We start from the raw sequence: 26,715 nt of genomic DNA, 5'->3' as shown, positions 1-26,715 counted from the left end.
TACAATCCAGTGATTTAGCTGTTGATGCTGAAACAAAGAAAAATGCTTTATGGTGATTAATGGACACGTTTATACAAAATAATGCTTTACATTTTACGGTCATTTTTAATTAAATGATTATTGTTAAATGAAAAGATCTATAATTTATTCTGTATTTCTAAATTTAGTGTTTGTAATATAACTATGTGTGCAAATCTTTTGGTCTTCTTTCATTTATAAAATAAATACATTACATTTAATCAGCTCAAAATCATGTTAAGTCATTTCAATTTAATTTGTATAATCACAAATTTGCCTCAGGGGGCTTTACAATCTGTACAGCAATACAACATCCTCTATCCGTAGACCCTCAGTTTGGATAAGGGACCCCCCACAACCCTACACCCCCATGGAAAAAAAACATAGGCTACATGATAACATAGATGTTAAAATTGTGTGATTAGTCAACAAAACCCTTTTATAATATTTGAAATTGTAAAAAAGAAGAAAATTTGCATGTTGATTGTTAAACCTGTAATCACCAAATGTTTATATTTTATAAATGATTGCTCAAATAATTGATAAAATTATTACTTATATATTTATGGTTGTGATTAAAGGCAGTTAAATGTCCCTAAATCTAATCAAACCATGTATTGATTTTTCTGAGGCTTTAGATAAATTAGATCCTAGATAAACAGTAGTTGTGGTGCTTTGAGCAAAATTAGAGCCTTTCAGCTGCTGTAAATTCTCTTCCTTGGTTGGTCAGGTATATAAACATTACTGGAACATTACATTACTGTAAACACAGGTTAATTTAGTTTTCTGAAGACGAAGGGGAAAAGTGTTTATTGACACTTGAAGTGTCAGTGCTGAAGTACTGTCAAAAACCCTCGGTGTAAATACACACACAGAGTGCACAGAGGCATATATCACCAGAAAGCCTCAAAGGGACAGAACCATTATTGTTCCCCACTGAGGTGCTCTATCATCATCTCTTTGGCTTTGCCCCACACACACACATACCATGAAACAAATGCCAGGGCATCCAGGACTGCAGGGAACCTTTAAACATTGGCTGGAGGAAAGGGTGGAGGGGGCCTCTGTGTGCTTTGGTGTGTGGTTGTTAGCGTAGAGGAAACAATCCCTCTGCAGAATCGAGTCAAGGACCAAACGGAGGCCATGTACTATGCAAAGGTGTTAGTGTGGTTTATTGTATCTGTAGAAAGACAACAAAATAATGATTGTAAAACTGTTAGTGTGTACATTCGTATTTGTTCTATAGGTATAAGAGATAAGTAAAAAGTTTCTATTCAGTCACTCTGTTTAAGCTCTTATTTCCCAGGATGTCCAAACTTTCATCCACCTTCATCCCAGGCGGACGCTGTCGGACTCTAGAAAGCCATCACTGTTAGCGTCCGTCCAGACGCGGGATAATGAGAACCCATACTGTGTAGCTGGAAGAGAAGCTGTCAGATTTACAGGAACGCCGGCACGCGTTGATCAAATTAAAGATATACCATATGCCATAATAGTTGCATGAATTCAGAATGTTTTAGTAATTAGGTTTCATTGCATTTACGCTGTAACACAGTTCACCTTAGGAGGCAGATGGAGAGTTGAGACAATGTAATTATGAGACGCTAATGCTGGTTGAAGTGTGTGTCGCAGTTTGAGGAGAGAAAGCAGCGGCAGAGAGACTGTTGGTGAAGCCTCAGTAATCCACAGCTGTGAAGATGAATCCAAAGATGACAGTGGCCTTTGTTCCTACACATCACACACCTCACACACATAAATGCACAAACAAAAGGAGACGTGCGCATGTGGAAATACACACACTTCTTCACTGCAGTGTTCAGCAGTGTACTGGGTCGGCAGGACAACAAAGAGACAGTGGGTGCAGGGTCGTTCCCTTTTCTACCTGCACGCTGCCCTCACATCTACACTTTCATCCTCCACTCTTACCACCACACTCGCTCTGTTAGTCAGAATCAAAGCGGGGAAAACAGGCGCTTTCACAAAATATGTATTCCTCCAAAACATCCCTGTGAATGTAATTTATTGATTCACAATACATATTGAGTTCAGAAAGCTATTTGAAAACAGGAATGTAATGTGACAAAATGTGATTTTCAGTCATTAAATTACCAGCTAATGTTGGTGTTTGCCTGTTTTTCCTGAGCTCCATCAAATGCCACCCAGTATTTCCAAAAATATATAAATATATACAGGGCTGTTCAAAAGTTTTAGACACTCAAAGTGAGGATGCTTTCAAAAATAATTCCATGAATAGTTTTTTATTTATCAATTAACTTCATACAAAGTTCAGTAAATCAGTATTTGGTGTGACTTTAAAGCAGCACCAGGTCTCCTCAGTATACCTGCACACAGTTTTCAAGGTACTTGCAGGTCGGTTGTTCCTGCATCTTGGAGAAGTTGCCATAGATCTTCTGTGGATTTAAGCGTCTCAGTTGCTTCTCTCTTGTAATCCCAGACTGACTCTACGATGTTGAGATCAGGACTGTGTAGGGGCCAGACCATCTACTGCAGGATTCCTTGTTCTTCTTGTCGATGAAGAGAGATGTTTATGACTGTAGTTGCATAGATTTAGTTTGAGTTGGAGAGGACATCAGAAAACTAACAACACCTGAGTAGTTTAGGCTTCCATCTATTTAAGTGGCTTCACTTTTAACCTCTTTCTCTTCTCTTCCTCCCAGGCCTCCTCCAGCTAGTCCAGTTAGGATTTTGTGGGGGATTTTTTTGCACTCATCACACACTACTCTCATCCACACACTGCATTCATTACAGACCTAGCTGACTAACATTATTATTTTATTTTAGCTTAAGTTGACAATAAATGTATTTTTTTTTTAGAAACTTTGTTAATGTGTGATTTTTTTTTTTTGTCACTGATTCTGAGCCAGTTCATGACGCTTTACATCTCCATCCTTCAGTACTCCATCTTAAAAAGTGTTCATTAGCAGCGTAACATTTTACTTTGAACTACAATACAAACTCAGGTTGACGCTTGTCTGCGAGCCCGACTGAAGGAGCTTGTTGGACTATTAGTCATTCTGTCATGGCTCACCGAGCAGCCAGGTACTCAGTAATTCAACTGACCTGTTAGTCGGCTGACAGATCGGCAGTTCAACCGTGCATCCCTCCATCCAAACAGCCAGTCATCCATCCTCCTGCAGCAGCCAGCCAGTCAGCCTGTCAGTTGGCTGGTGCTGAGGTGGCCGAGCTTTGGATGGTTGTAGGGCTGAAAGAGTTGTGACTGCAGCCTGAACTGTGCAATTGAGCAGAAGTGTGAGGCAGATTGGAGACCATCTGCTTCCTTTTCTGTGTCTTTCTTCTTTGTTTGTCTACATTTCTTCCACTTCTTTTGGTAGCTTCATCTTCTCCTCCTGCTAATTTCTGTCTGTTTTCTGTGGGTATATCGGATTCTCTGACATACAAGGGACCCATTAAACCATGTACAGCCATGACTGTACTCAACCTAACATATCCCAGCTGTTTTCATTACAAGCCTTTTTACATTTTACGTCTTTAACTCTTTTGTCTGTACCACAGTTAATGTACTACAATAGCTCCGTTCCCTATCTCTCAACCTCTCTAAAGACACTGTTAAACTTAAGTGGAACTTCATTCTTGTTGGCAAACTTCATTTATAATTCATAAAGTAAAGTTAGCTTTATGCCTGTAGCTATATGTTTGTCCTATTTCTCAACTGTTGTCATTACTGTAATGGTCTTGTTTTAGACGTTTAATGAGCACCGCTTTAATCTAATCTAATAGATCTGCTGTAGGAAGTTTCCCTCTCTCATGCTCCACTGGGTTTGTCCGTCTATAGTGAACTTTAGGCTATTCAGCGTTTTCACCTGCAGAATGCGGTTTAATTCACTTTGAATTGATTATATTAACGGGTGCGGAGGCAGTTTCTCATTTATTTTTCTTGTAAAGCTGTCAGACTTTAAAGCAGTTGTTGAACATTTAACTCACCTTTTCATCACAGTCTAACACTGTACAACCCTGCTGTAAATGTTGGTATGTGTGCATGTGTGTGTGCGCTTGTATGTGAATATAGCAGTGATATTGACAGACTGCAGCCTGGGGCTTCACTTTCTTATTACTTTGTCGAATGAGAAAGCCACTCCATCCAGCAGCTGCTGTCTGGGCTTACTTTATACAATAGCTAATGTTTACAAGGCTGATCTAACACTGTAGATACTTTATCCAGTAAAACCCTTCTCTCCAGTTTATTCTGCTTACAATGACGTTCTTAATTTAACATTTGGTCATACTGCATGTCTAAGTGATGACAATGTCAAATATTTATAGAAAGAATGTATAAGGCACACTGTTTATGAATATCACTGACTGCTGATATGAATTATAAACTGAGAGGCATCAATGCATAGTGAATATACAGTATGTGTGAACATGATAAAGAAAATTCATCATGTGTGTCCTTGTCTGTGTGGCCAGTAGCTCCCATTTTAAGCTTGTCAGGTGTAAGGTATCCTGCTGTGAATGATCTGAGACAGAGCATCAATACTGATTGAATTGGTTGGTCCTGAAAAAGACGTGCAGGGTTTTGTCTCACTGAAGAGAGGCAGAAGGAAGCTGTTGATTTAATTGTGACTCTGAATCGCTGCCAGTTTTCGTCAGTGATGAGGAACCTTAAACCAACACACCAAGATTTTTGAGGATTGGCTAGTTTGTTAAGTCACCCAATAGGTGATGAAAACATAGATACCAAAATTAGACCTAGTTAGACTAATTTAGCACTAGGATGCTCCAAATCTATGCAGATACATGTGTCTTTAAAAAAAACTAACATTATTATTAGCCATTTAGGTTTATGCTACTACAAGTTCTCACCTTCTCTGTTCTGAGATGTTACCTATTATCACTCAACATAGTGTATGATATGTGTTAGCTTGTAACACATGTGATATGACACATATGACAATTTGGTATCTGCAATCTCAACACTTTGCTTTGTGCACTTTGTCCCTCCGGTATGTGCATGATGACATTGAGAACATTTAGAGAACATTCATACTTTATCATTTAGTGCCTTTCGCCACAACAAAATATTTGCTTTGCTGTCATGAATCAGCTCCCAGGTGTGTATGAAAATATGGAACTGTATGAATGTGAATCAAGGAAAAAAGCTACTTTAAATGATCTCTTCCTTCAGCATATAAACATTATGAATGAGCAACAGTGCTTCATAGATGCTCACACAGTATTTGGGTTGTTGCATAGCTAATCACCATTTTTGTTTTTCCTCTTTTCTTTTTTTCTCCAGTCACAGATGACGACACGGTGAAGAGATACTATGCTAAGTTTGAGGAGAGGTTTTTCCAGACCTGTGAGAAGGAGCTCCTGAAAATCAACACATTCTATTCAGGTATTTATTCATTTCAGTAACACTTGATTTCAGTGATGATTGAAGCAGAATACATCAAAACAAGTCAAATAAGAAAAGTGTTTTCAGATCAATTAACCAAAACAGTTACAGTGTGATTACTAGACTGGTACTCAGAGAAATTGTTGTATGGACTGTGTTAATCAATTATCTGGACAGCATCAACATAATTCAAAAGTTTCCTTTATCTACAAATAAACTCTGGATCTGAACTCCGATTCACTCATACAGTATATAAACCACTGATGTAAAGACAATGATGGCTATATCACACAATCATCTCCAATAAAAGTCCCACACTGTGTCTAATCTTGGTCATTGGAGTGAAGTAGCCAATGGTTGTCATGTTTAGGTGAGCAGGCCCTGCCTGTGTGTATTTCAGGGGACGAGGGAGTATGTGTGTGCTGTGTAACATGAGATGGAAGCCATAATATATTCTGGTATTCTTGTACCAGAAGGTTGCCTTCTGGTCTTTGAACTTCAGCTCAGGGGGAAGAGGGAGCTATCTAAAGATGGACAGTGCTTCCTCTAGAGGATGTTTTGTTGAACTACAGGCTCTCTGGGTCAACACTGGGCCAAGGTTTACTGGCAAGTTTGTTCCAGCTCATAATGATGAGAGATTCATGGCAGATGGACGGCTACAGCAGGAAACAAACAGGGTATAAATCATTGTGGACCTTGTTAGCAGGAGGTTGATTTACTGAAGCACTGAGGAAACTTTGGTCCTCAGGATTGTTTTCTCTCAGACAACCGTGTGTTTTCATTACTGACATATGCCAGAAACTAGCTGTTGGCTGCTGTAGAGGCCATGTCTTGTTAAGTAGTCCTTCATTATCCTGATCCATTATCTGCTGCGCGTAATGGATCATACATGCTCCCTTTGCTTAGGATAGAGCTGTTTGTGCAGATAAAAATCTAACAAGACTGAATATTTTAGAGGTTCATTTTGAGTCCCCTTATACTGTATATGTTATTGTCTGTTTATATAAATAAAGCATAAGGGAAACAATAGAGGATAATAGAACAAAACAATCACTTACTTGTCATTTCTGATGTTCTCGTTGCCACATGTGTAAGTGTGTTTGACAGCAGCAGTCACATCACATCAGTATTACAGTCAGTGAGTCATTGTCTCCTCAGCAGACCGGAGGTGTGAGGTTGGTTAAATGTTGTGTATGAAAACATCAGCGTCTCCTTCCTGCTCTCAGGCGTCTTGTTTACTCTCCCCACACAGGAGGGGCAAGCAAGAAATTACAGTTGTGTCCGACAAGCAGCTTTATCTGATGCCAGTTAGTGTCTGTGTGTAGTAAAAAAAAAAAAAAAAGCTGGTTAGGTTGTGTGTGTTAGAGAGAGCAGTGGAAAGATGGAGATAAATTGTGTGCCGACTTTACATAAGACACTTGCCTCCACACAACTCTCTTCCTCTGTATCTCCCATTGAAAGGGGTCCTGACCTTTCAAAGCTACTCTGCTGCATTGCGCTGAAATCCAGCCTGCTGGACAGCACTTTCATCATCGAGGGTTAAACACACACTGAAAAGAAAAAACTCTCGCTGTGGAAGGTTTTGCCCATTTTTGCAGACTGCTGCTTTTAAAGAAACATCCATCCACCCTGTCTGTTCCTGAAAGCTGAGGAAGAACAACATTAAACCCAAACAAGTGGAAATCTAAACCACCAACACCTGTCTGTTTAAGGTTTATTAACCCCACTCAGATTAACTGCCGTCAGCCATGTCTGCCGTTACGAAGTGCTACTGCATTCTCAGATTTAACCTAAACCCACAAGTGGCAGGCAGTCAGGGTCTTGACTTTCTCACGCCTCCTGCCGTTGTCATGTGTTCATCCAAGTGTTCATCCGAGCGTTGTTGTGACAGACTGTACGAGTCCTGTGGAAGGATTAGCTACTTTCCAAGAAGAGCTGTGGCATTCCTGTAAGGCAGGTAGTGTGATATCTGGAGACTTTGTGAGGGTGTGTGTGTTAAAGCAACAGAGCATGAAAGTCACCAGTGAAATGACTAGTGCTCTATTTCTCAGTTTAGAGGAAAAGCTGTTGAAGCCTTAGATACTCTGACTGTCAGTCTAAATCAATTTTGCTTTTTATCAGACTGCTGTCACATAAAGCACTGCAACAAAATATCAGTGTACATACTGTGACTCCAGATCTGTTCGTTTAAGAGTTTCTGTGCCAGCTGAATGATCTTGCAAAATGCTGGAGCAGACATGACTTGCACATTTCTCTAAACAAGAAATAAGCACAGAGTTACTGTAGACTTAAGCTAGTTAATACTTTGGCTTCATTGGTCAAAAGCAAGAGGAGAATGACATCTAATCTCTGTCAGAAAAATAGGAGGCTATACAAGGGAAGTTAATGAAATGCAGGTTACTGCCCAGGCCCTGCGTTATTCCCTCCCCTTCTCTCTCTCTCTGGGTATATTAACCTATCACTGACCCAGATAATGGATCCTCACTCAGCAGCATTTACATGTCAGTACAGCCTAATAGTCTCCATGCTTCTGCTTCCTAGAGGAGGGGAGAGGAGAGGACAGGAAAGGAGAGAAGGGGAGGGGAGGAGAGGGGAGGAGAGGAGAGGAGAGGAGAGAAGGGGAGGGGAGGAGAGGAGAGGAGAGAGGGTGTATAAAGGATTTAGTTGTCATCTTCTCTGCAATTGCTTGTAATAAGTTGAATAGTTAGATACCAAAAAGCAATTCTAACAGAGTAAAGTTAACAGCATAAACTCAGCTTAGCAATGTTGTTTATTTTAATCTTGTTCATTTAATGATTTGTGTTATTAATGAATACATTTTACTCAATTTTTATGAACCTTTTTTTTATGAACTTTGAAATATATGTGATAGAAAAATGCCCCCTGTGGCAGAAATATCACTTCAAATCGAGTCAAATTCATGAACAGTTGATACAGAACTCAAGACTCAACCTGACTTCATGGGTCAAACTACGTCAAGCTACATAGCTCTAAGGTGTGGATACGTGCAGTATGAAAATGCGTGAACGTGGTGCAGTTTGCTAAATGCTTCCCTCAATATTAAACCATATAAACCCCTAAAAGCTCTTTTTATTTCCTTTCTTGTGTTGCTCTGTAGAAAAGCTTGCTGAAGCCCAGAGACGTTTTGCCACTCTGCAGAATGAGTTGCAGTCTTCACTGGACGCTCAGCGTGAGAGTAACGTTCCGCCCGGACTGCGGAAACGCAAGACGATGTTCCACCTGTCGCAGGAGGAGCGCTGCAAACACCACAACATCAAGGACCTGAAGCTAGCCTTCAGCGAGTTCTACCTCAGCCTCATCCTGCTCCAGAACTACCAGGTATCAACACAAACACTCAAAAAGGTTAAAGGGCATTTAAAGAAATGTATCACTGTCTGTCTGTCTGTTATGTACATAAAACAGTTTCTCCCTCTTTGTTTGTCCACAGAACCTGAACTTCACTGGTTTCCGTAAGATCCTGAAGAAACATGACAAGATCCTGGATACTCCTCGCGGGGCTGACTGGCGTGTGGCTCACGTGGAGGTGGCGCCTTTCTACACCTGCAAGAAGATCACACAGCTCATCACTGAGACAGAGGTGCTCATATGTGCACATACACATGTACTGTACACACTATAGTCCACAGAGATTGATGTAAAACAGAACACATACATAAAATCATTGTGGTTTGTGTGTGTGTGTGTGTGTGTGTGTGTGTGTTTGTCCCCAGACACTGGTGACCACAGAGCTGGAGGGAGGAGATCGTCAGCGGGCGATGAAGAGGTTGAGAGTTCCTCCACTGGGGGCAGCTCAGGTCAGAAGTACAGCTGGTCACACTGGATGTCTCTCAGTGAATTGAACCTGCCTTGACAAACTGCAAAAGAAAGACAATTCAGTCATATCAGCCATTTTTCCTTTAACTTTATTTCATGTGATTTATTCTCAAATAAGCAGGGAAGTTGCTAAACCCCATCCAGTGTTTTACAAAGTATATTTTTAACATCCCTCAACCCACAGTATTAAAATAACCTAAGAACACATTTGGTATCCGTGCATGAGAGGGTCCCTGCAAGGATAATCTTTGCATTTATTTTACTGTAATCTTGTCTTTTGTTGGTGGAGAACATAGATTAAAAACAAAATATGAGCAGCTTGTCATGAGAGAAAGAGAGAGAGAGGGAGAAAGAGACAAAGAAACAGAAACCGTGTGAGCCTTCAGTATTGATTTTATAAGTGCTTCTCCATTGTTGGAACAGACAGGATATCTTTCAGAATAATTGAGGCTAGTGGCATTTTACTCCCCTATTTTATATCTGCTGTTATTACTGCATTAATTATTGTCATGTCTGACTTGAATTATGCTATGTGACAGCTGTTATCTCCATTTCCACTACAGGCATTTATATAATCAATACTGTATATTCATGCAGGTAAAAGGAGTCAGAGCAGCTTTATTTGGAGACACATTGTATAAGTTGAGGTCGAGGTTTTGTTTTATCTGAATGTGCGAAATGAGTATCAAATGATATAAAAATTGGGTGATTTTTATGAATGTATACAACTATACAGTATAAGTTGTTAATACATACACTGATGAGGTGACTGCAGTTTGATTATAATGTTCCTCTGTATTCCTCTCTCTTCTTGCTTCAGCCTGCGTTAGCCTGGACAACCTTCCGTGTTGGTCTCTACTGTGGTGTCTTTATCATTCTTGCCATCGCCTTTGTTCTCACCGGTATGTCACAGCAACATTAGAATTCATCAGTTTTTAATTTCCTGTTGAGTCCTGCGCAATTTGTATTGTGTCACTGTAAGACAACTGGTAGTTTTGGTAGATTGTTTAAGATGAACAGCAAACATGATCGGCAAGTTTTATTGTTTGTTTTTTTTATCAAGCAGATAGGCAAACGCTTCAGATTTTATCGTCATTTTATCAGGTGCTGTGTTCATCCGCTATGAGAACATCTGGCCTTTGGTGCGGATCTATCGGGGCGGTTTCCTGTTGATCCAGTTCCTCTTCCTGTTGGGCATCAACACTTACGGATGGCGACAGGCGGGAGTCAACCATGTCCTCATCTTCGAGATCAATCCTCGAAACAACCTTTCACACCAACACCTGTTTGAGGTCAGAATGAGATGCATGTAAACACATTTCTGGATGAGAACACAACTTTGTGTTCAGATTGATAATCATAAGTTTCTGAAATATGCAGTGCGAATGAATGGGATTGTTTAGTCACTTGGGAAATTCAGATTCAAGAATTGATTGCCTTATAAAATTCATGCAGCAGCAACAATACATACCTAATGTCCACAGGGTTTTATTTATACTGTAGAAATACAAAACATTACATAATTTTGCACTGAATTATTCAGATTACCTTGTTAATTGAGATTTTGTGTCAAAGTGGTTTTCTTTTAACGCCAGCTTCTTCTGTTTCCGGTCTCTGTGCTGCAGATCGCTGGTTTCCTCGGCGTGTTGTGGTGTCTCAGCATCCTCTCCTGTCTCTACTCAGAGTACACCTACCTCCCCATGCAGATCAATCCTCTCATCCTTTACGGCTTCATGGTGCTCTTCCTCATAAACCCCTTCAAAACCTGCTACTACAAGTCACGTTTCTGGCTCCTCAAGCTACTGGTCAGTCCACACATTTATTTACTGGAGCATTCCATTCAGACTTTTGACAGAATAACAATGCCATTTGAACTTTGGTGTCATACACACTAAGATCTTCTGAAAATGTGTCTGACTGCAGTGTGTTTTATTAGGAGTTAGAAAATACTTTTAACTGAGTAAATAAGCACAACAGTCAGGATTCAAGGTTATACAGAGACAAATGTTTGACAACTGGTAACCAGCAGCAGATAATGTTTTAGAGGACTGCCGTGATAAAATGATTGAGATGCAAACAAGATGATTCGCTGTGAGATACTTGCTCAATTTGTGGGCTAATGAATGAACATGGTGCTGTGAACACAGAGGTAACTTGCAGCAGAAAGTGGAAGAGCCTGATTTAATGTGAAATGCATTTGTCATTAGATTGGTGGCTCTTCATAAGTAAGTAAATTACATTACAGAACACATGAAATCAACCAGCTGTTTTTTTATTTACAAAAATCAAAGTAGAGCTTTACCAGAACAGTACCAATAAATTATACTCTAACCTTAACCAAATTCAAACCCCAAAATACTGACTGAAAACTTCAACAAATATAAACATGTATACAATATTCCATAAAAGTTGGCTGTTTTTATAGTATTTGACACAAAGTATGTGCTTTTTGCAGAATATCATACGAACTGCTATACACATATGCTGTGTTCAGATAAGGTCATATCATACTAGCTTTCTTTTGACTTTCCTGCCCCACAGGTGGCACCTTTCTTTATACTGGTGATGGTTTATTTTTATTTTGGCATTTAAACCAACAGGAAGCAGCAGAAGGAGAAGAAAGAAAACTATTCAAACAAGTTTTGTATGAGCTATTTGCTTTTTTGTTTGCTTTTTTTTCTTTTTGCTATTTTGTGCTGCTGACACAATTTAAATATTCACTGTATATGTGTATGATGTGTGTATGTGTGTATCTCTGCCTCAAAAATGAATGCATGTACTTCAGATATTCAGATATGCATCTCATGTCTCATGTTTACAAAACCCTCCTATGTTACTCTGTTCTTTGTCTAAGCCGCGCTACAGGGCTGCAGGAGAGAGGGTGTGTGTGTTTGTGTGTGCGCGCATGTGTGTGTGTGTGCGTGTGTGTGTGTGTTTGTGTGAAAGAGGGGGGTGTAGTGAGACAGAGGGCAGAGGGTTGAGGGATAATAGAATGCAGCCTCGTCCCAGGGGAGGTGGAGGCTGTGACTGTGCAGTCATTACAGGCATAGATCTATCAGTATGCTGATGCCCTGAGCTCCTCTGTCCCTCCTCCTCTTCCTCCTCCTCTCCTCACTCTTCATCCCTCCTCCTCCTCCTCCTCCTTTCTGCCTCTCCCCTCAGCAGCAGACTCCCCTCCTCATATTCTTGTCCTTTCCTTTCACAGCTCCCCACAGTCCTCGGCAACACTCCCTCAGCCCTCCTCCACTTGTGTGGCTCCCTAATCAGCCTGAGTCTTGATTGTTCCTGTGTAATCATAACAACCTACACAGAATTAGACCAGATATGAGCTGTTTTTCATGTTTGTCAGACCTATAGCTGAATGGAATAAGCAATAAGTAATTAAGAAAATTTCAGGAGAAATTGTAAAGTGTTACTGGGGCAAACAATCTTTTTTTTTTCTTTCTTTCTTTCAGTGCTGTAAAATATATGCAAGCCAGGTGTGCTGATTTCTTCTGACAACAAACTGCAGGCAGAGGACAAAGATTTCATTATAGGACAAACTACAGAGCTAGCACCTGGATTACTAGTGTTTGCTCAAGAAATGAAAACCTAACCACATCACGGCAGCAGACCAAGCTTTGAGACATCCACGCAGAGTGGAAATGACCACTCAATCAATACAGACTTTGATTGACAGGTTAAGAGGAAAAAAAAAGATCAATAATCTTTGACATTTTCAGTGGAGGGAGAGTGTATGTGGGTTATGCGTTTGAGAGTGTACATGTAGAGAGGCATACAGTCGCTCCTGAATGTCAGATGTGGCCTGGGGGGGTAAATGGAAAGAGTCGGGCAGGGTTGTATCATTTTACAAAGCATGGTCAATAAACCGAGCGGCTGCCAAAGTCATATCCCAAATAACATTCCCATAGAAGCCAAAGCAGGCCACAAAAAGCTGGCAGGTCTTTTCATGTGGTTGTGTTGTACACCGGTGAATAGTGACACTCAAGTAAACAAATACATGCACACAGACACTAAGCGTGACTCATTAGGGTGTCCTGTGGTGCGGTGATAAGGCAGTCCAGAGGATTTATCCCCTTTGTGTGTTGCAGATCCTTAATAGAGGTTGTTCCCTGCTTTGCACCTCTATACTGAAGCACTGTGACATTTGCACACTGATTAATTGTTGACTAATTCAGTCCCAGTTTGCTGAAACCACATACACACAAGCAAATTTGAATAAAACCACTGGAGCGAGGTTAGCAGAGAGGTTTTCTGAAATGCATGGAAAATGTATATATGAATTTATCAAATTTATAAGTTTTTTTATAACAAAATTAAGGCTGAACTCTAATCGCTAGCTTGTCCTTGCATTCCCTCTTTTCACCTTCCTCCTTTCCACTCTTGTCTTTTTTACAGTTTCGCGTGTTCACAGCGCCGTTTCACCGGGTGGAGTTTGCAGACTTCTGGCTGGCTGATCAGCTCAACTCTCTGGTGGTTGTTCTGATGGATATGGAGTATCTCATCTGCTTCTACATCTTCGAGCTGCAGTGGAGCAACAGCAAGGGTCTATTGCCTACAATTAAAGGTGAGGCATTAATCCATCGTCGTATCTCTGCTGTGAATAGATATAGCACTGAAGCAGCAGAGAAGTTTATTGCCCTCTGTCCCTGTTATTGAGACAATAAGCCTAAAATGTATCCGAAAAACTTGTTGTAAAAGAGCTAAAAGTGATGCACCTTGGATTTCTGGAAATATGATCATATTAACGGACAATATTATGTAATGACGGTAATATATACATCACTTGAAACATTAATGGGAAATGAGGTTTTGGATATCAGTCCCTAATGATCAAGAGAGGGGACTTCTTTCTAGTGTCAACATTTTCCTTAACTTCCTTCAAGAAAAGGCAGAAATTTGTATATGGACAACAGCCACATCAACAATAATGCATCACAGCCACACAACACTTGCAGCCATGAGTTTTCTTTACAGGAAAATTGTACCCTGCTGTATTCATATACATGTAAAAACAGCTGCTGGATGCAAAGTTCAAGCTGCTCTCAGTGATTTGTTGAAAGCTTACCAACTGAAGTGGATGTAACAGGCGAGGGAGGGTGGGGAAAAAAACACCAAAATGAATTGCAACACAAAAAAGCACAGATTGATGAAACAGACAATAGATATTTAAATATGTACAATAATGCTAAAATAATTAGTTGAGTAATGAAGTAATTAATCAACAGAAAATAAATCAACAACAATTTTGATAATCGATTAATTGTTTTAAGTCATGTGTCAAGCAAAAATGCCAAATGTTCACTTTTTCCAGCTTCTCCAATGTTTACTCCAATTCTCCAAGATTTACTGCTTTTCTCTTCTATATTATTGTAAATTTAATATCTTTGGGGTTTTTTGGACTTTTGGTCCAAAACCATCAAGCAATTTGAAGATTTCACATAATAACCTGAGAAACTGTGGTTGGCATTTTCCATGAAATCACGTCACATCAAAACAAATGTAAAAAAATAATGAAAATAATTGTTATATATATATATACAGTAATATACAGTAGGTTATTTTTGACATTTATTGGTAATCATATTCTTCATATTCTTCAACTGTTAATAAAACATAACTCTTGATAGAAACACAAATCTTTTGGCTGGTCATAAGTTGACAGTGTGCCAGACAGCTGAGTTCTCCTGTCAGGAAAAGTGATGTGAATAAGGTTTTAATTGCTGTCCTTCCACTCCGCCAACATTGACACTCCGGCCTCCACGCAGCCAATTAACACGGAGCTAATGGAACGGAAATGTTTGGCCACACAGAGGTCGTGTAGCCATGTGACTCTCATAATGATGAGCTTTTCTGCATGAAGGAGAACGTGTGGAGGGCATTACGGCGGATAAAAGGGAGAGAAAATGGATAGTAAATGTCTAATCTACTGTATTCCTTTTTATTCTACTCCAGACTCTAGTGACTTCGTGTGCCACAGCTACTCGTATGGTTTGCGCGCCATCATCCAGTGTCTGCCCGCCTGGTTCCGCTTCATCCAATGCCTGCGGCGTTACCGTGACACCAAGAGGGCCTTCCCTCACCTGGTGAACGCCGGGAAATATTCCACAACTTTCTTTGTCGTCACCTTCGCAGCGCTCTACGCCACGCACAGAGGTAAGACACAGCGCACACAGAAACTCCACTCAGATACCTGTTTCATGTAGGTGTCATGTAGGTAGAAGGTTTAATCTGAGCTGAGTCGGCATGTCATGGTAAGAGTGCAGAGGAGCCCAGAACACACAGAGCCTGTCTGAATCTGCAAACTAAAGCATCAATATCGGTGTGTTGGTGTTACCGGAGCATGTCGACACACAGCCTTGAGACTTTCTATTGAGTCGTGTGTGTGTGTGTGTGTGTGTGTGTGTGTGTGTGTGTGTGCGCATGCTCAGAAAGCAAAGGTGACCTTGAGCGCAAATGCTAGAAGTTGGCCTTGGTTTCCTTGTCAGAGCTCAGAGCTTTATAATGGAAATGGAAAAGGTTTGTCAAACAGAGCCTCGGATAAACAAGGTTCTGCTCTCACAATATGACATTTAGTCTGGGAGCGGGAGGTCAGAGAGAGACTGGAGAAAAGGAGAAGTAGCAAAATGGAAAAAAATAGAGAGCAAGAAAAGTAATAGTCCAATCTAAGATGTAGCTGAAACAAAGTTGGAAGGAGCGAGTGGTTAGCATTAAAAGTCAAGTCACTCCCCCTCTGACAGCTTCACAATTAGCCTGTAATTATTCAGATTCAGAAGCCATATCACAAAGGAGTTCATGTTCAAAGACACAGCTTCCAGTTAATAAAAGCATCCAGCCTTTGTGTTTAGACTCTCCATCAGAGTTTCACAGATATTTGTCCACACGGCTCGTTTCAAACCAGTTTTTTTTTTTTCCTGCAGGTCATATGTTTAAACTCCTCTCAGATGCCAGTTTATATATTTATTTGCCAGTAAATGCCAGCTGTGAAATTTCATCTCAACCTTTCAAACTGTTAAATGTTATTTCCCAGCTTGACTTTATTCTTTTCCAATATAAATTTAAATCAATACGCTTTCTTCCTAAGCTGACCACCAGTCTTCTGATATTGAATGAACCAGGAAGAGAGACAGACAGACATACAGACAGACAAACCTGTTTTTTTATCTTTCCCTCTGCTGCTCGGTAGGAAAGGCGTCCATTAAACCATATCCTCCTTCCTCCTCTGGTCTGAAGCCTGTAGACCCTTCGACTAATGGCCTCTCTTCATGTGTTATTCTCTATGAAGCTGTCTTTCATCCCGCATGATAATGGAGGCCCAGACCGGTCGCTGGTTAAGTGAAGGAGGAGGATGGGAAGAGAGACATTTGCACGGCTGGTTGAGGAAATTGCCTGTTGTAGAGTTATTTGAATTATTTTTCTGTCAAATTTCAAGCCTTTGGTGGATGAATATGAGCACCGATATTAAAAATATCCTCCAACCAGATATGGAAATGATGCACAAACAGCCTTAGCAGCAATAAAAGTACAAAGTATGCCAGTTAACCTCTGATACCTGCTGTAGTTTCAGTGTAGACAGAACAGATGATGCCCAGAGGAGACAGCTGGGTGGTGTCGTGTTCTCACCACTGACTCCAGCTGTAAAAGGTGGATGAAGTCAGCACCTGGCAGAGGTCCTAGTGTCTGTCTGTCCGTCGTTGTGTCACCTTCATTGCTAACCTGATCATGGCCCTGATGGTTTTTGTATGACCTCACTGCCTCACCACCTCATTCCTTCCTGGAATCGGCCACATTTAGCTCCGGGAAGGCAAAATACTCAAACTATAAACGCAGCAGATAAATCACGAGGAATAGACTGAGTGGTATTCAGTATCCAGAGCTTCCATTTGCACATATAAATCTCCAAAATAACGAGGCGCCGTCTACTCTCTGGTGTGCAAGGGGGAAAATGTGATACAGTTTTGAGAAACCGGGAAACTTTTTCGGCTGTGCTGTGTTGATGTGGGATTTGAGGTTGATTCATTTTTGATGTGCTTTCAGCAAACAGAGCAGATTTCTACCCTCAGAGAAACGTTCAGTTCAGTGCTGTGAGTAACTGATTGGACACTGTTATGAAACTCTAATCTCAGCAGATGCTCAGAGACCTGTAACCAGAGAGATGACGGAGGATTTCCTGGTTTAGGCAGAATTCCCAAACTCTGTACGATACAGTGTGAGAGACTTGACAATAAAGCAGATTCTTTACTCAGGATCAATACAGGCTCAGCTTTATGTACAGTGGCTTGAGGAGTTATTGCTGTTTTAGATGCAAGGGAGTTACAGACCTAATGCTAATTTAAACCTGAGGGATTTATCTCATGGACAGGCAGAGCTGAGAGAGCAGGATGTTGGCACGGAAAGAAAGAATAGAGCAAGCTTCAGATGGATAAAGAATAACTGTTAGGAGGGGGAAATTAGATATTTAAACATCCACAGATTTAATTACAATCTGATCCTCACATGTCATATAAATGAGATATTATGAGTAAGAGAAGAAAGCAGCAGTGTTTGTCAAAGCAAGACATCCCTCTGTCTGTGACATCAACATCAAAAACTAGCTGAAACGACCACGACCAAAGAGGAACATTAGTCCAGCTGGTCTCTGTAAGAGGTTTACTTGAAGGTGAGGAACGGGAATGAATTGAGTCACGCTGCAGCGGAGGAGCAGTAAATTTAGAACTGATAGAGCACAGGGGGGGAGGTATAAATGAAAAGGTTAGACATAGAGAGGAAAGAGGTAACAGAGAAAACCAAGAGAGCACCAGCAGGAAGTGAGGAAGATGGATTTGAAATTCACAGATTTAATAGATATCAAAACACACAGATGATGGTAGGAAATGGAGATAAAGGATAAGGAGAGGAGAGATGTGTAATTACCAGCCCGGGGCTGAACACATGTCTGCTGGACTCTGCTGGAATGGAGATGAGCTCAGAGCCAACAGCTTTTATAACTTCATTTCATGCACTGACCCCTCGTTCATTATGAGGAGAGGAATCGCAACACACGCAGAAACACCATCAGTCAAACACACACACACGTTAACAGATGAAGATAAAAGACACTTCTCTGAGTCAAATCTTTCTCTCTCTCTCTCTCTGCCTGAACTCTAATTCACCTCTGCTAGGGCCAAACAGACTGCTGCTACAGAGAATATATTCACATCTGGAGCCAGACACGAGCTGAGTTAACCCAAAGATAAAGGTTCATCCTCTGAATCTCAATAACATCTCTAGACATGTCGAGGATGGAGATCTGTGATTGGATAGTGTTGGAACGAATACATTTGGTTGGGTGGTCTCAAGGTGCAGGTTTCTTAACTACCTGTTGATGAACGGGGGTTGCCATGGCAACAGATGAGGGAGATTAGTCTAATAGCAGGGACTGATTGTTCTTGCTGTGAAATTGTTTCCGTCTGAGGGAAGTGGGCCTGTTGCATAAAATGAGCCCGTTTCTGCTGAAGTGCTCCATCTCTAATAGTCTGTAATCTCTCGGGTGTGTGTGTATGTGTGTGTTTGTGTGTATGTGTATGTGTGTGACAGACTACTAGCAATTGAGTGTGTGTGACAGGAGTCAGTGACCACTGTTCGCCTCTACTGAGCATCCAATCAATGTCCATCTCACTGTGCTTAACCTTTTAATGGCACAGTGTCTAACCAGCCTGGTGGAGACAAACATCATCCTTAATAGGAACTGAAGGGTTAAACACTTTACCAACAGAGGAGATTGCATCATTGAAAAGAGTCTATTGTCCAGGACTAAGTTTAATCTACGACTGGGAAATCTCAGCGTGGCCGTGGGGGACTACTTGCATCCCATCGCTCAGCTGAAGAAGCAGCAGCACAAAGGCGGCAGCAGTTAACAGAGCAGGACTGTGGGAGCAGAGCAGTAATTCTCTGTTAGAAACGTCCCCGGCTCTGCTCCCCGGCGTCTCGTTGGCTGGTAGCAGGAAGACGCAGTGACTATGACGGATTGGACCGAGCCCTGTCTCTGTCTGGTGGCTGCGTCTGTGTGAATCTTTGTGTTAGGCTACAGGGCACTGATTTATATATCAGCAGCCACCAAGGAACGAGCAAATCACATCCATGTTCCCACACAGACACACAGACAGCTAGTCACACATTTAGACATAATACATCAAAAAACAAGCACTTGTTAAATAGTCCTCAGCTGAAGGCATCTCTGCAAATAATAATTATTACCATCGTCACTGCAAACATGCACTCAGCACGGCCGACTGCTGTCATGTCAACACATGATTAAACCTGTTTACAATGAAATACAACAAACAGGACACAGGAAACAGACTGAAACAAAGGCAGAACTCATTTTATCAGGAAACCAGGACACTTTAATGAATATTCATCTTGGTTATTAATCAAAGAAACTGGATGTATAAACAAAGTCTTTGCATTTTGAAAGGAAACACAAATTAATGGATTTTTGTTGAAACGCTGAAAGTCAGATCTGCACAGCTGCTATACTGGACACATTTTTTGAGCTACTGTTTGTAACTGTAGTAATACCCTTTCCTATGACACCTGGTGGAAGGTGATAATCATGTAAGTGTATGAATCTCGGTGTAGACCTCATGGAAAGTGTGAATTAAACTTGACAGATGTCCACAGGACTGCGGTCCATCATTGGTAGTGTATTAATGGCAGGAGGGCTCCCTCTAGTGGTCATGCAGCTGACTGACTTGAACAAGGTGGCAGTTGTTGTGAAGCTTCATTTGAAAATAAATACAGGTTTTTCCTTTTGTGTCAGATCTTTGAACAGATTCTGAAAATATATTCAAGACGTATTTAAAAAGATGAACTCACTGACAGTAATGTGTGTGTGTTTATTCCAGAGCAAGGACACACAGACGCCGACATGTTCTTCTACCTGCTGATCGTGTTCTCGACCGTCAGCTCCCTGTACACACTGATCTGGGATCTGCGTATGGACTGGGGTCTGTTTGACCGCGGAGCCGGAGAGAACACCTTCCTCAGAGAAGAAATTGTTTACCCACACAAGGTAGTAGAGACACACACACGCACGCACACACACACATACTCACACACACCGTCAACCTAACCCTGTCTCCGCTGTGTTCAGGCCTACTACTACTGTGCCATTTTAGAAGATGTGATCCTGCGTTTTGCCTGGACGATCCAGATCTCTCTGACCACGATGACCAAGATTCACTCTGTGGGCGACATCGTAGCCACCGTGCTGGCTCCCCTGGAGGTCTTCAGGTGGGTCTGAACAGCTGGACACACACATATGATGCTCTAATCATCAGGAATTTGAACATCCATGATGGACAATCCCACAACCACCCAGAGTGAGTTCTAATTCAAATCCCGCACTTGTATCGTCCTCTTCACCTTCATCTCTGCAGGCGTTTTGTGTGGAACTTCTTCCGTCTGGAGAACGAGCACCTGAATAACTGTGGTGAGTTTCGTGCGGTGCGGGACATCTCTGTGGCGCCACTCAACGCTGACGACCAGACGCTGCTGGAGCAGATGATGGACCAGGAGGACGGCGTGCGGAACCGCTCGGGCAAGAAGACCTGGAAGAGGTCCTACAGCCTGTCGCTCCGACGCCCCCTGCTGTCCTCCTCACAGTAAGAAACAACCTGCACACTGACATCAGCTTTTCATTTGAAGATGATTTATAAAGACTAAGTACAAATCACTATTGACCAAAAAAACAATCAAAACCGTTTTATTCAATTTCCTCAACAAAACAAAGCTGTAGAACGCTTTATAAACTCTCAAATATCATTTGCAAATGTCTTGAATATTTGCTCTTGCCTGCTGTAGACAGTAACATTAGTTGTAACATGTTTTTGTCGTTCTACATCTATAAACTACAACAGACTGGTGTGACAGTGGATTGTGCTGCAGGAAACACTGTCACTACTGCTCACTACAGTAGCTACAAAACTCATCCACTCACAACGGACAAGTCGGGAGTTTTGCAAATATTGAAATGAACTGAAATTAGTCTTTTTGTAATTGATCTATTTTCTTCCATTTATCTAGGATTGTTAATCGATTTATTATATTACTAGGAATCATATACAGCTGGAAATACTGAGAGAAATTTGATATAAATGTCAATAAATTCATTCACTTGATAAATAGTTGTAGGTTTTCCGTCAGTCTTTGACCAGTTAGACTGTGACAAAGGTTTTAAGTTGCTTTCTTTGTGTTATTAAATTTAATTTGAACACTGTAGAAACGCTGCTATAAGTGATTATACACTTGTCTTCTGTGACAAATATAAGATGATAAAAAACTAAATCATTTCCATATTCTTTTGCTTATATACTTTGGTTTATATATAATATATATTTAATATAGAACATATCAGACTTTGTCTGGGACATACACCTAGACTTATTTCCACCATTATCCGTGATGTTACAGTCCACCTACTGTACGTTTGATCAAGTGGCAGATATTTTAGAAATATTAGAACTACAAAAACTAGAAGACTGAGTGATTTGAAAAATATATTATAAAGACCCAAAACAAATCACACCTCAAAATACAACAATGTCACACACTTCAAGATGCAAATATCAACAAACATACAACATAAAACAACAGAACTGTTGATATGAAATGAAAAAGATCGATTTGTCAGATTATAATCATTCTCAATCCTCTTTTCTAGATCGAAAAAGGACACAAAGGTGCTTATTGAAGACACGGATGACGAGGCCTTCAGCTGAGTCCACAGCGACAGCACACACAGACACACAGACACACACACACAGACACACACACACACACACACACACCTACTGTACTTATAAAGACCTCATTCACTAACACCCAACCTCAGCCCTTCTCTCTCTCTCGTCATTGTAAGCATAAAACCTTCAGTCTAAACCTTTAAATCAGTGAGGACCATCATACCGCCCTCACTTGTGAGAATTTACCTCATCTTTATATCCTTGTGAGGTCTTTCTAAGTACAGAAACAACACAAACCTGCCGAAGCACAAGCACAGTGTAACATCGCTACAGTAGAGGAGAGAGCTAATGCCACACAGCCATACAGACAGACGGACAGACGCCAAGACAAGACCACACTGCCCTGGGATCTTCTCTTCTTTTTTAAAACTGACTTTTTTTAGTAAATGTGTTGTTTACTTTGAAATGTTTTCTTTTAGATTTTTCTTTACTTTTTTTCTGGATTTATTTAGGAAGAAGCTACGTAGTTAGGCTACATACGACTGTTTACAAGTCTTTTTAACTATACTAGGATCAACAGGGAGAACACAAGCCAATCAAAAGACTAAATATTAATCAATAGAAAACCTGAGGAAGGACTCGACACACGTCACAGCATATCAAAAACAAAATCAACTGGTTTCAGCTTGTTGATTCTTTTTTATACTCCTTCTTTTTTGGGTTGTTGGTTTATTGAGTTGTAATAAAGTCAGTGTACGATCACAAACCCTGGAGGCACTTGCAGGAAAAGTGCATTTAATACACAAACATAGGGGAAAAAAAAACCTTACTTGTACACAAAAGGGATGTTTTGATTCAAACGTTTCTAGTCCGTGAAGTTGCTTTGTAATATATATATTTTGATGTGCATTATTACTCTATTATAGTTGTTAAGTACTTCTACATGTGTTGTTTATACTAGTGAGACTAGTCGGAGCATCCACACGATGATTGTTGATGTATTTTCTAACGTTTGGAATGTTTTTTCTCGGTTAGATTTGTGCCATGTTTCTACTAAAACTCAGAGTTAGACTTCCCCGTTTATCCCAAATCTCAGATTAGTGCAAAAACGAAGCGTGAATCGTTGTGTCATGTCATCATTAAGTGCCCTGTTAGCGACAGTATATCTACGTGCATTGCTATTGTTTGCATTAACTGCCAAAGCTTTATTTTTATGAATGTGTCAGCGGTTCAGAGTAACTTTGTCCATCCAACCTGCCTGGGTGAGAGGCAAAAGGAAACGGAGCCTAAAACCTTTTAGAATTTAAAAGATTCTTATTATAATTGTATTTTATTTAATATTAATTTAAAAAATTGGAGAGTTTGTTTTATTTTTGTAAACATATGTGTTTTATTTGGCTGTTTTAACAGGCAGGTTCTGTCTTGTCTCAGTAATATGACTAGATAATAGTATTACTGTCAACATTTGTGTAGAGCAGAGTGATGTGATGTTCTGCTTCAGGTGTAAAACTTGAATTGTTAATTAATCAAAGCTGTGAGTTTAAATGTCAGTGGTTCTCAAACTGTGAGCGGGACCAGCGGGGAGAAACTGAATGAATCTGATTCATGAAGGTATGAAAATCAAACAAGTGCTCAGACGCCACCGAGGCGATCGAGATTCATTCAAACAGCAAAACGACGTATTAATGTTAAAACATGGACAGATTTTTGACAGGGAAGAAAAGACAAACAAGTTAAGCTTATTGAGCAAAGACAAAAAACTTATCTGTCATGTTGACTGTCAGTGAAGCTGAAGATTCTCTGATAGTTTGTTTAAACTGCATTTTTAATTAGCAGAAACATGCACAATAAAAATGCAGATAAAGTGCTAGATAACGTTGGATAACAGTTTAACCAAAATGTTGTTTTTTTTTCACCTTCCAAAATGGGATGTAACAGAAAAAGTTTGAGAACTACTAGTACAGTATACGCAGAGCAGGTCACATGATCACCCGACTGATTCAGAGACCTTTAACAGAAAATATTCATAATCTCTGACATGTTTCACACTTTCTGAATCAGCCTCCATCCAGCATCCCAGATACATGCTGTTCATTTGTCTCCTATGTTCACTGTTGCCTCATTCATTTAAAAAAAAAAAAAGTGGATTTAAACTGTTGTGAATTTGTTAAATCTTGTGTATCTAGTACAATCTAGTACAATTAGGAATGATAACCAGAAAAAAAAAAAAGTGCTGTACTCCTGACATCCACATTTAATTGTAATTTAAAAAGTGTTCCCTGGCTTCCAGAGCAATGATGTTGTCTTTAATGCTGCTGTGTGTGTGTTTTACTTTCTCTTCCTGTTTGACCCTCCGCTCTCCACTCCTGTGTTCCTCCCTGTGGCAACACCGTGTCACCACCAGCCAGTCATGAGACAAATGTGCTACAGAAAGTCCTGCTTCTGCTACTTGTTGTGTTTTTTCCCCCGTAGCGGCTAAAAAAAGACTGAAAGGCCTCTTGTGTGCAAAATGAGCTCGATGTGAAATGGAAAGCTGTGTTTATATCTGTTAAAGTTTAGAAGATGGGTAGCTTCCCCGGACACATGCCATGTTTTGTACAAGGGCATACATGACACACACACACACACATACATATAAACACACACACACACACACAGCCCACATTACCTCTCTCTACCACTGTCCTGTGTCGGAGAGCACAACTCTACAGCAGATAGTTTTGTAAAAAGGCTCTGTTGTCTTGCCTGCATGCTGCTTTTGTTTTACATTGTACATAGATCTTCATTTATTTTACATGATGTGTATATTAGCGATCATTGTAGCCACCATGACAATGATTGATTTTCATACGTTGCCATTTTTTGTGCTCCGAGACAAGCAGTATTTTCTAGGCGATGAGGAGCTCTTTTTGATTGTCCACAATCCTGCACTCTTTTTTCATGTGTAAATCTGTTGAAAACGTGTTTGTATAAAAAAATAGAAGAACAGAAAAAAGAAAAAAAATCAATAGAAATGGAGAAACGTGATTGCTCGTATCTTGTCGGTGATTCCTTCTTGTTTCCAGGGGCTCATGAAGGAGGTGGGGACGAGGGGGGACAGATTCCTGTGTCCTGAAGCTGTAATACTGTTTCTATTTTCCCCCCTCAAGTGTACATTTGTGGATGTGCATGAAAAATCTTGTGGATGTTGTTGTGAAAAACCGCCCTGCAGACAGAAGCACTTTGACATACTGTAGGGCACAGGAACAGACCCCAGTCCAGAGAGAGGACCCACATCATAACAAGAAACTGTTTTAAAACTGATCCTAGATCTGCATGAATACCTCATAAACAGACCTGGGATCTTCATTTGCTCGCTGGAAGCGTTTTTGGAGATGCTTCTCTGTGAGAAACACATTGTTTCAGTGACCAGTGTGTGTTCACAGTCATGTAAAAACCCGCCGACAAAAACCTGAAATAGGGTTGTTTTGTACAGTTTGTGTTCGATGAGATGACATAAGAAGCCCTGACATCCCATTTTCTCATGGGTGAAAATCACGGTTTGTTTTCACTGCTTGCTGAAATTCACTCCCATGATGTTAAAGTGCTTGATATGTGTGCATCCCCCTCCCCCCAACCTCCCTCTCTCGATGTTGTTCGTACCCTTTCTCTAATCTAGCTGAATGTGATAGTACCTGTAGTTTGGTAGATGGATGTTCTACTTTGATAAGATACAATTAAAAAAAAAAAGAAGAGATGATAGAATAAATACATTGTGGCTAAATGTGATTTTAAGAGACGTAAGACTAAAGAAAGGAAAATGTCTTACAGTCTGAACCATCCTCCGCCCCCCCTGAATCCCCTTTATAGAGTAGTTTGTACATGTCAAGTGTATAACACTGTTCTATGATGGTTTTCCTGATGGTATTTGTATTTCTGTAAACACTTTGGTGATCCTGTCATATCTGGGTTTTATAAACCACGATTATTTTTAAAACTCGCTCTGCCTCTCGACTCTTTTTTTGTTGTTGTTTTAACTGTTCTGACCTGTGACCTTCTTACAGTCACTGCAGCCTCGTTTTAGAGGAGGTTTCTGTCCTTGCTGGTGCACAAGAAACCTGACCGAGTGAGTATCTTCATCTTCAGTGGAGCTTTGATGCACTTCTGTAAATATGCAGGTTCATGTGCATTAATGTGTACGCAGAGACCTCGTCCTCTTGCCTTTATTAGTCGCTTTTCCTTTTGTTCTTAACGTCAGTGCACTTGAAGAAGACTAGAACCATGAACTGAGCTTTTAGTCATTCACCCTCCTTCACTTTTAAATGTTGCCAAAGTAGATGTACGCTCTGGTGGAGAAAGACGGGTCCCGACAAGATTTCGATCTTGACAAGACTGACAGCTCTTTGCAAAAAAAAAAAAAAAAAAAAAAGGTTGAGGAGCTCATCCAAGAGTACTGGCAGTGTGGAGAGATGTAGTCATGTTCAGAGTGCCAACAGGGACGAGTGAATCATCCTGAAAAGCCTGAAAATCTTGCTTCTCTGCGAAGAGAAAGAACCCACGAAAATGAAAAGAACACAGTTAACTTTACAACAAATCACCGTCCAACAAACCCTCATAATCACAACAATCACTCCTTTTTAAAATAAAAACAGCTGTGTCCCTTGAGCTTGAAAGTTCTTCCGTAGCAGTTCTGGACCATTCAATCACATCACATGGTCTTCCTCAGCAGATGGAGTTTGCCTCAATATAAATCTAAAATCTCAGTTTTTAAGCCAACAT

At 40.5% G+C, this 26,715-nt stretch overlaps 1 protein-coding gene across 2 annotated transcripts in view; it reads left to right on the top strand.

Moving 5' to 3' along the window:
• Positions 1 to 25,936, top strand: part of xpr1a (xenotropic and polytropic retrovirus receptor 1a) — a 71,675-nt gene extending 45,739 nt beyond the window's left edge. For both annotated transcript variants that reach the window (XM_044362057.1, XM_044362058.1), the window contains exons 4-16: positions 5,297 to 5,398; positions 8,517 to 8,737; positions 8,847 to 8,996; positions 9,130 to 9,213; positions 10,053 to 10,134; positions 10,337 to 10,524; positions 10,858 to 11,037; positions 13,631 to 13,799; positions 15,188 to 15,388; positions 20,119 to 20,285; positions 20,367 to 20,506; positions 20,653 to 20,877; positions 21,936 to 25,936. In XM_044362057.1, coding sequence (XP_044217992.1) covers positions 5,297 to 5,398; positions 8,517 to 8,737; positions 8,847 to 8,996; positions 9,130 to 9,213; positions 10,053 to 10,134; positions 10,337 to 10,524; positions 10,858 to 11,037; positions 13,631 to 13,799; positions 15,188 to 15,388; positions 20,119 to 20,285; positions 20,367 to 20,506; positions 20,653 to 20,877; positions 21,936 to 21,993 — 1,967 coding nt within the window. In that variant the 3' untranslated portion in view covers positions 21,994 to 25,936. The remainder of the gene's footprint in view (positions 1 to 5,296; positions 5,399 to 8,516; positions 8,738 to 8,846; positions 8,997 to 9,129; positions 9,214 to 10,052; positions 10,135 to 10,336; positions 10,525 to 10,857; positions 11,038 to 13,630; positions 13,800 to 15,187; positions 15,389 to 20,118; positions 20,286 to 20,366; positions 20,507 to 20,652; positions 20,878 to 21,935) is intronic.
• Positions 25,937 to 26,715: the final 779 nt, after the last annotated feature.

Source organism: Thunnus albacares, chromosome 9 (assembly GCF_914725855.1).
Source record: "Thunnus albacares chromosome 9, fThuAlb1.1, whole genome shotgun sequence".
NCBI lineage: Eukaryota > Metazoa > Chordata > Actinopteri > Scombriformes > Scombridae > Thunnus > Thunnus albacares.
Note: the sequence above shows the minus strand (reverse complement) of the source record. Positions and strands in the feature narration are given on the sequence as shown.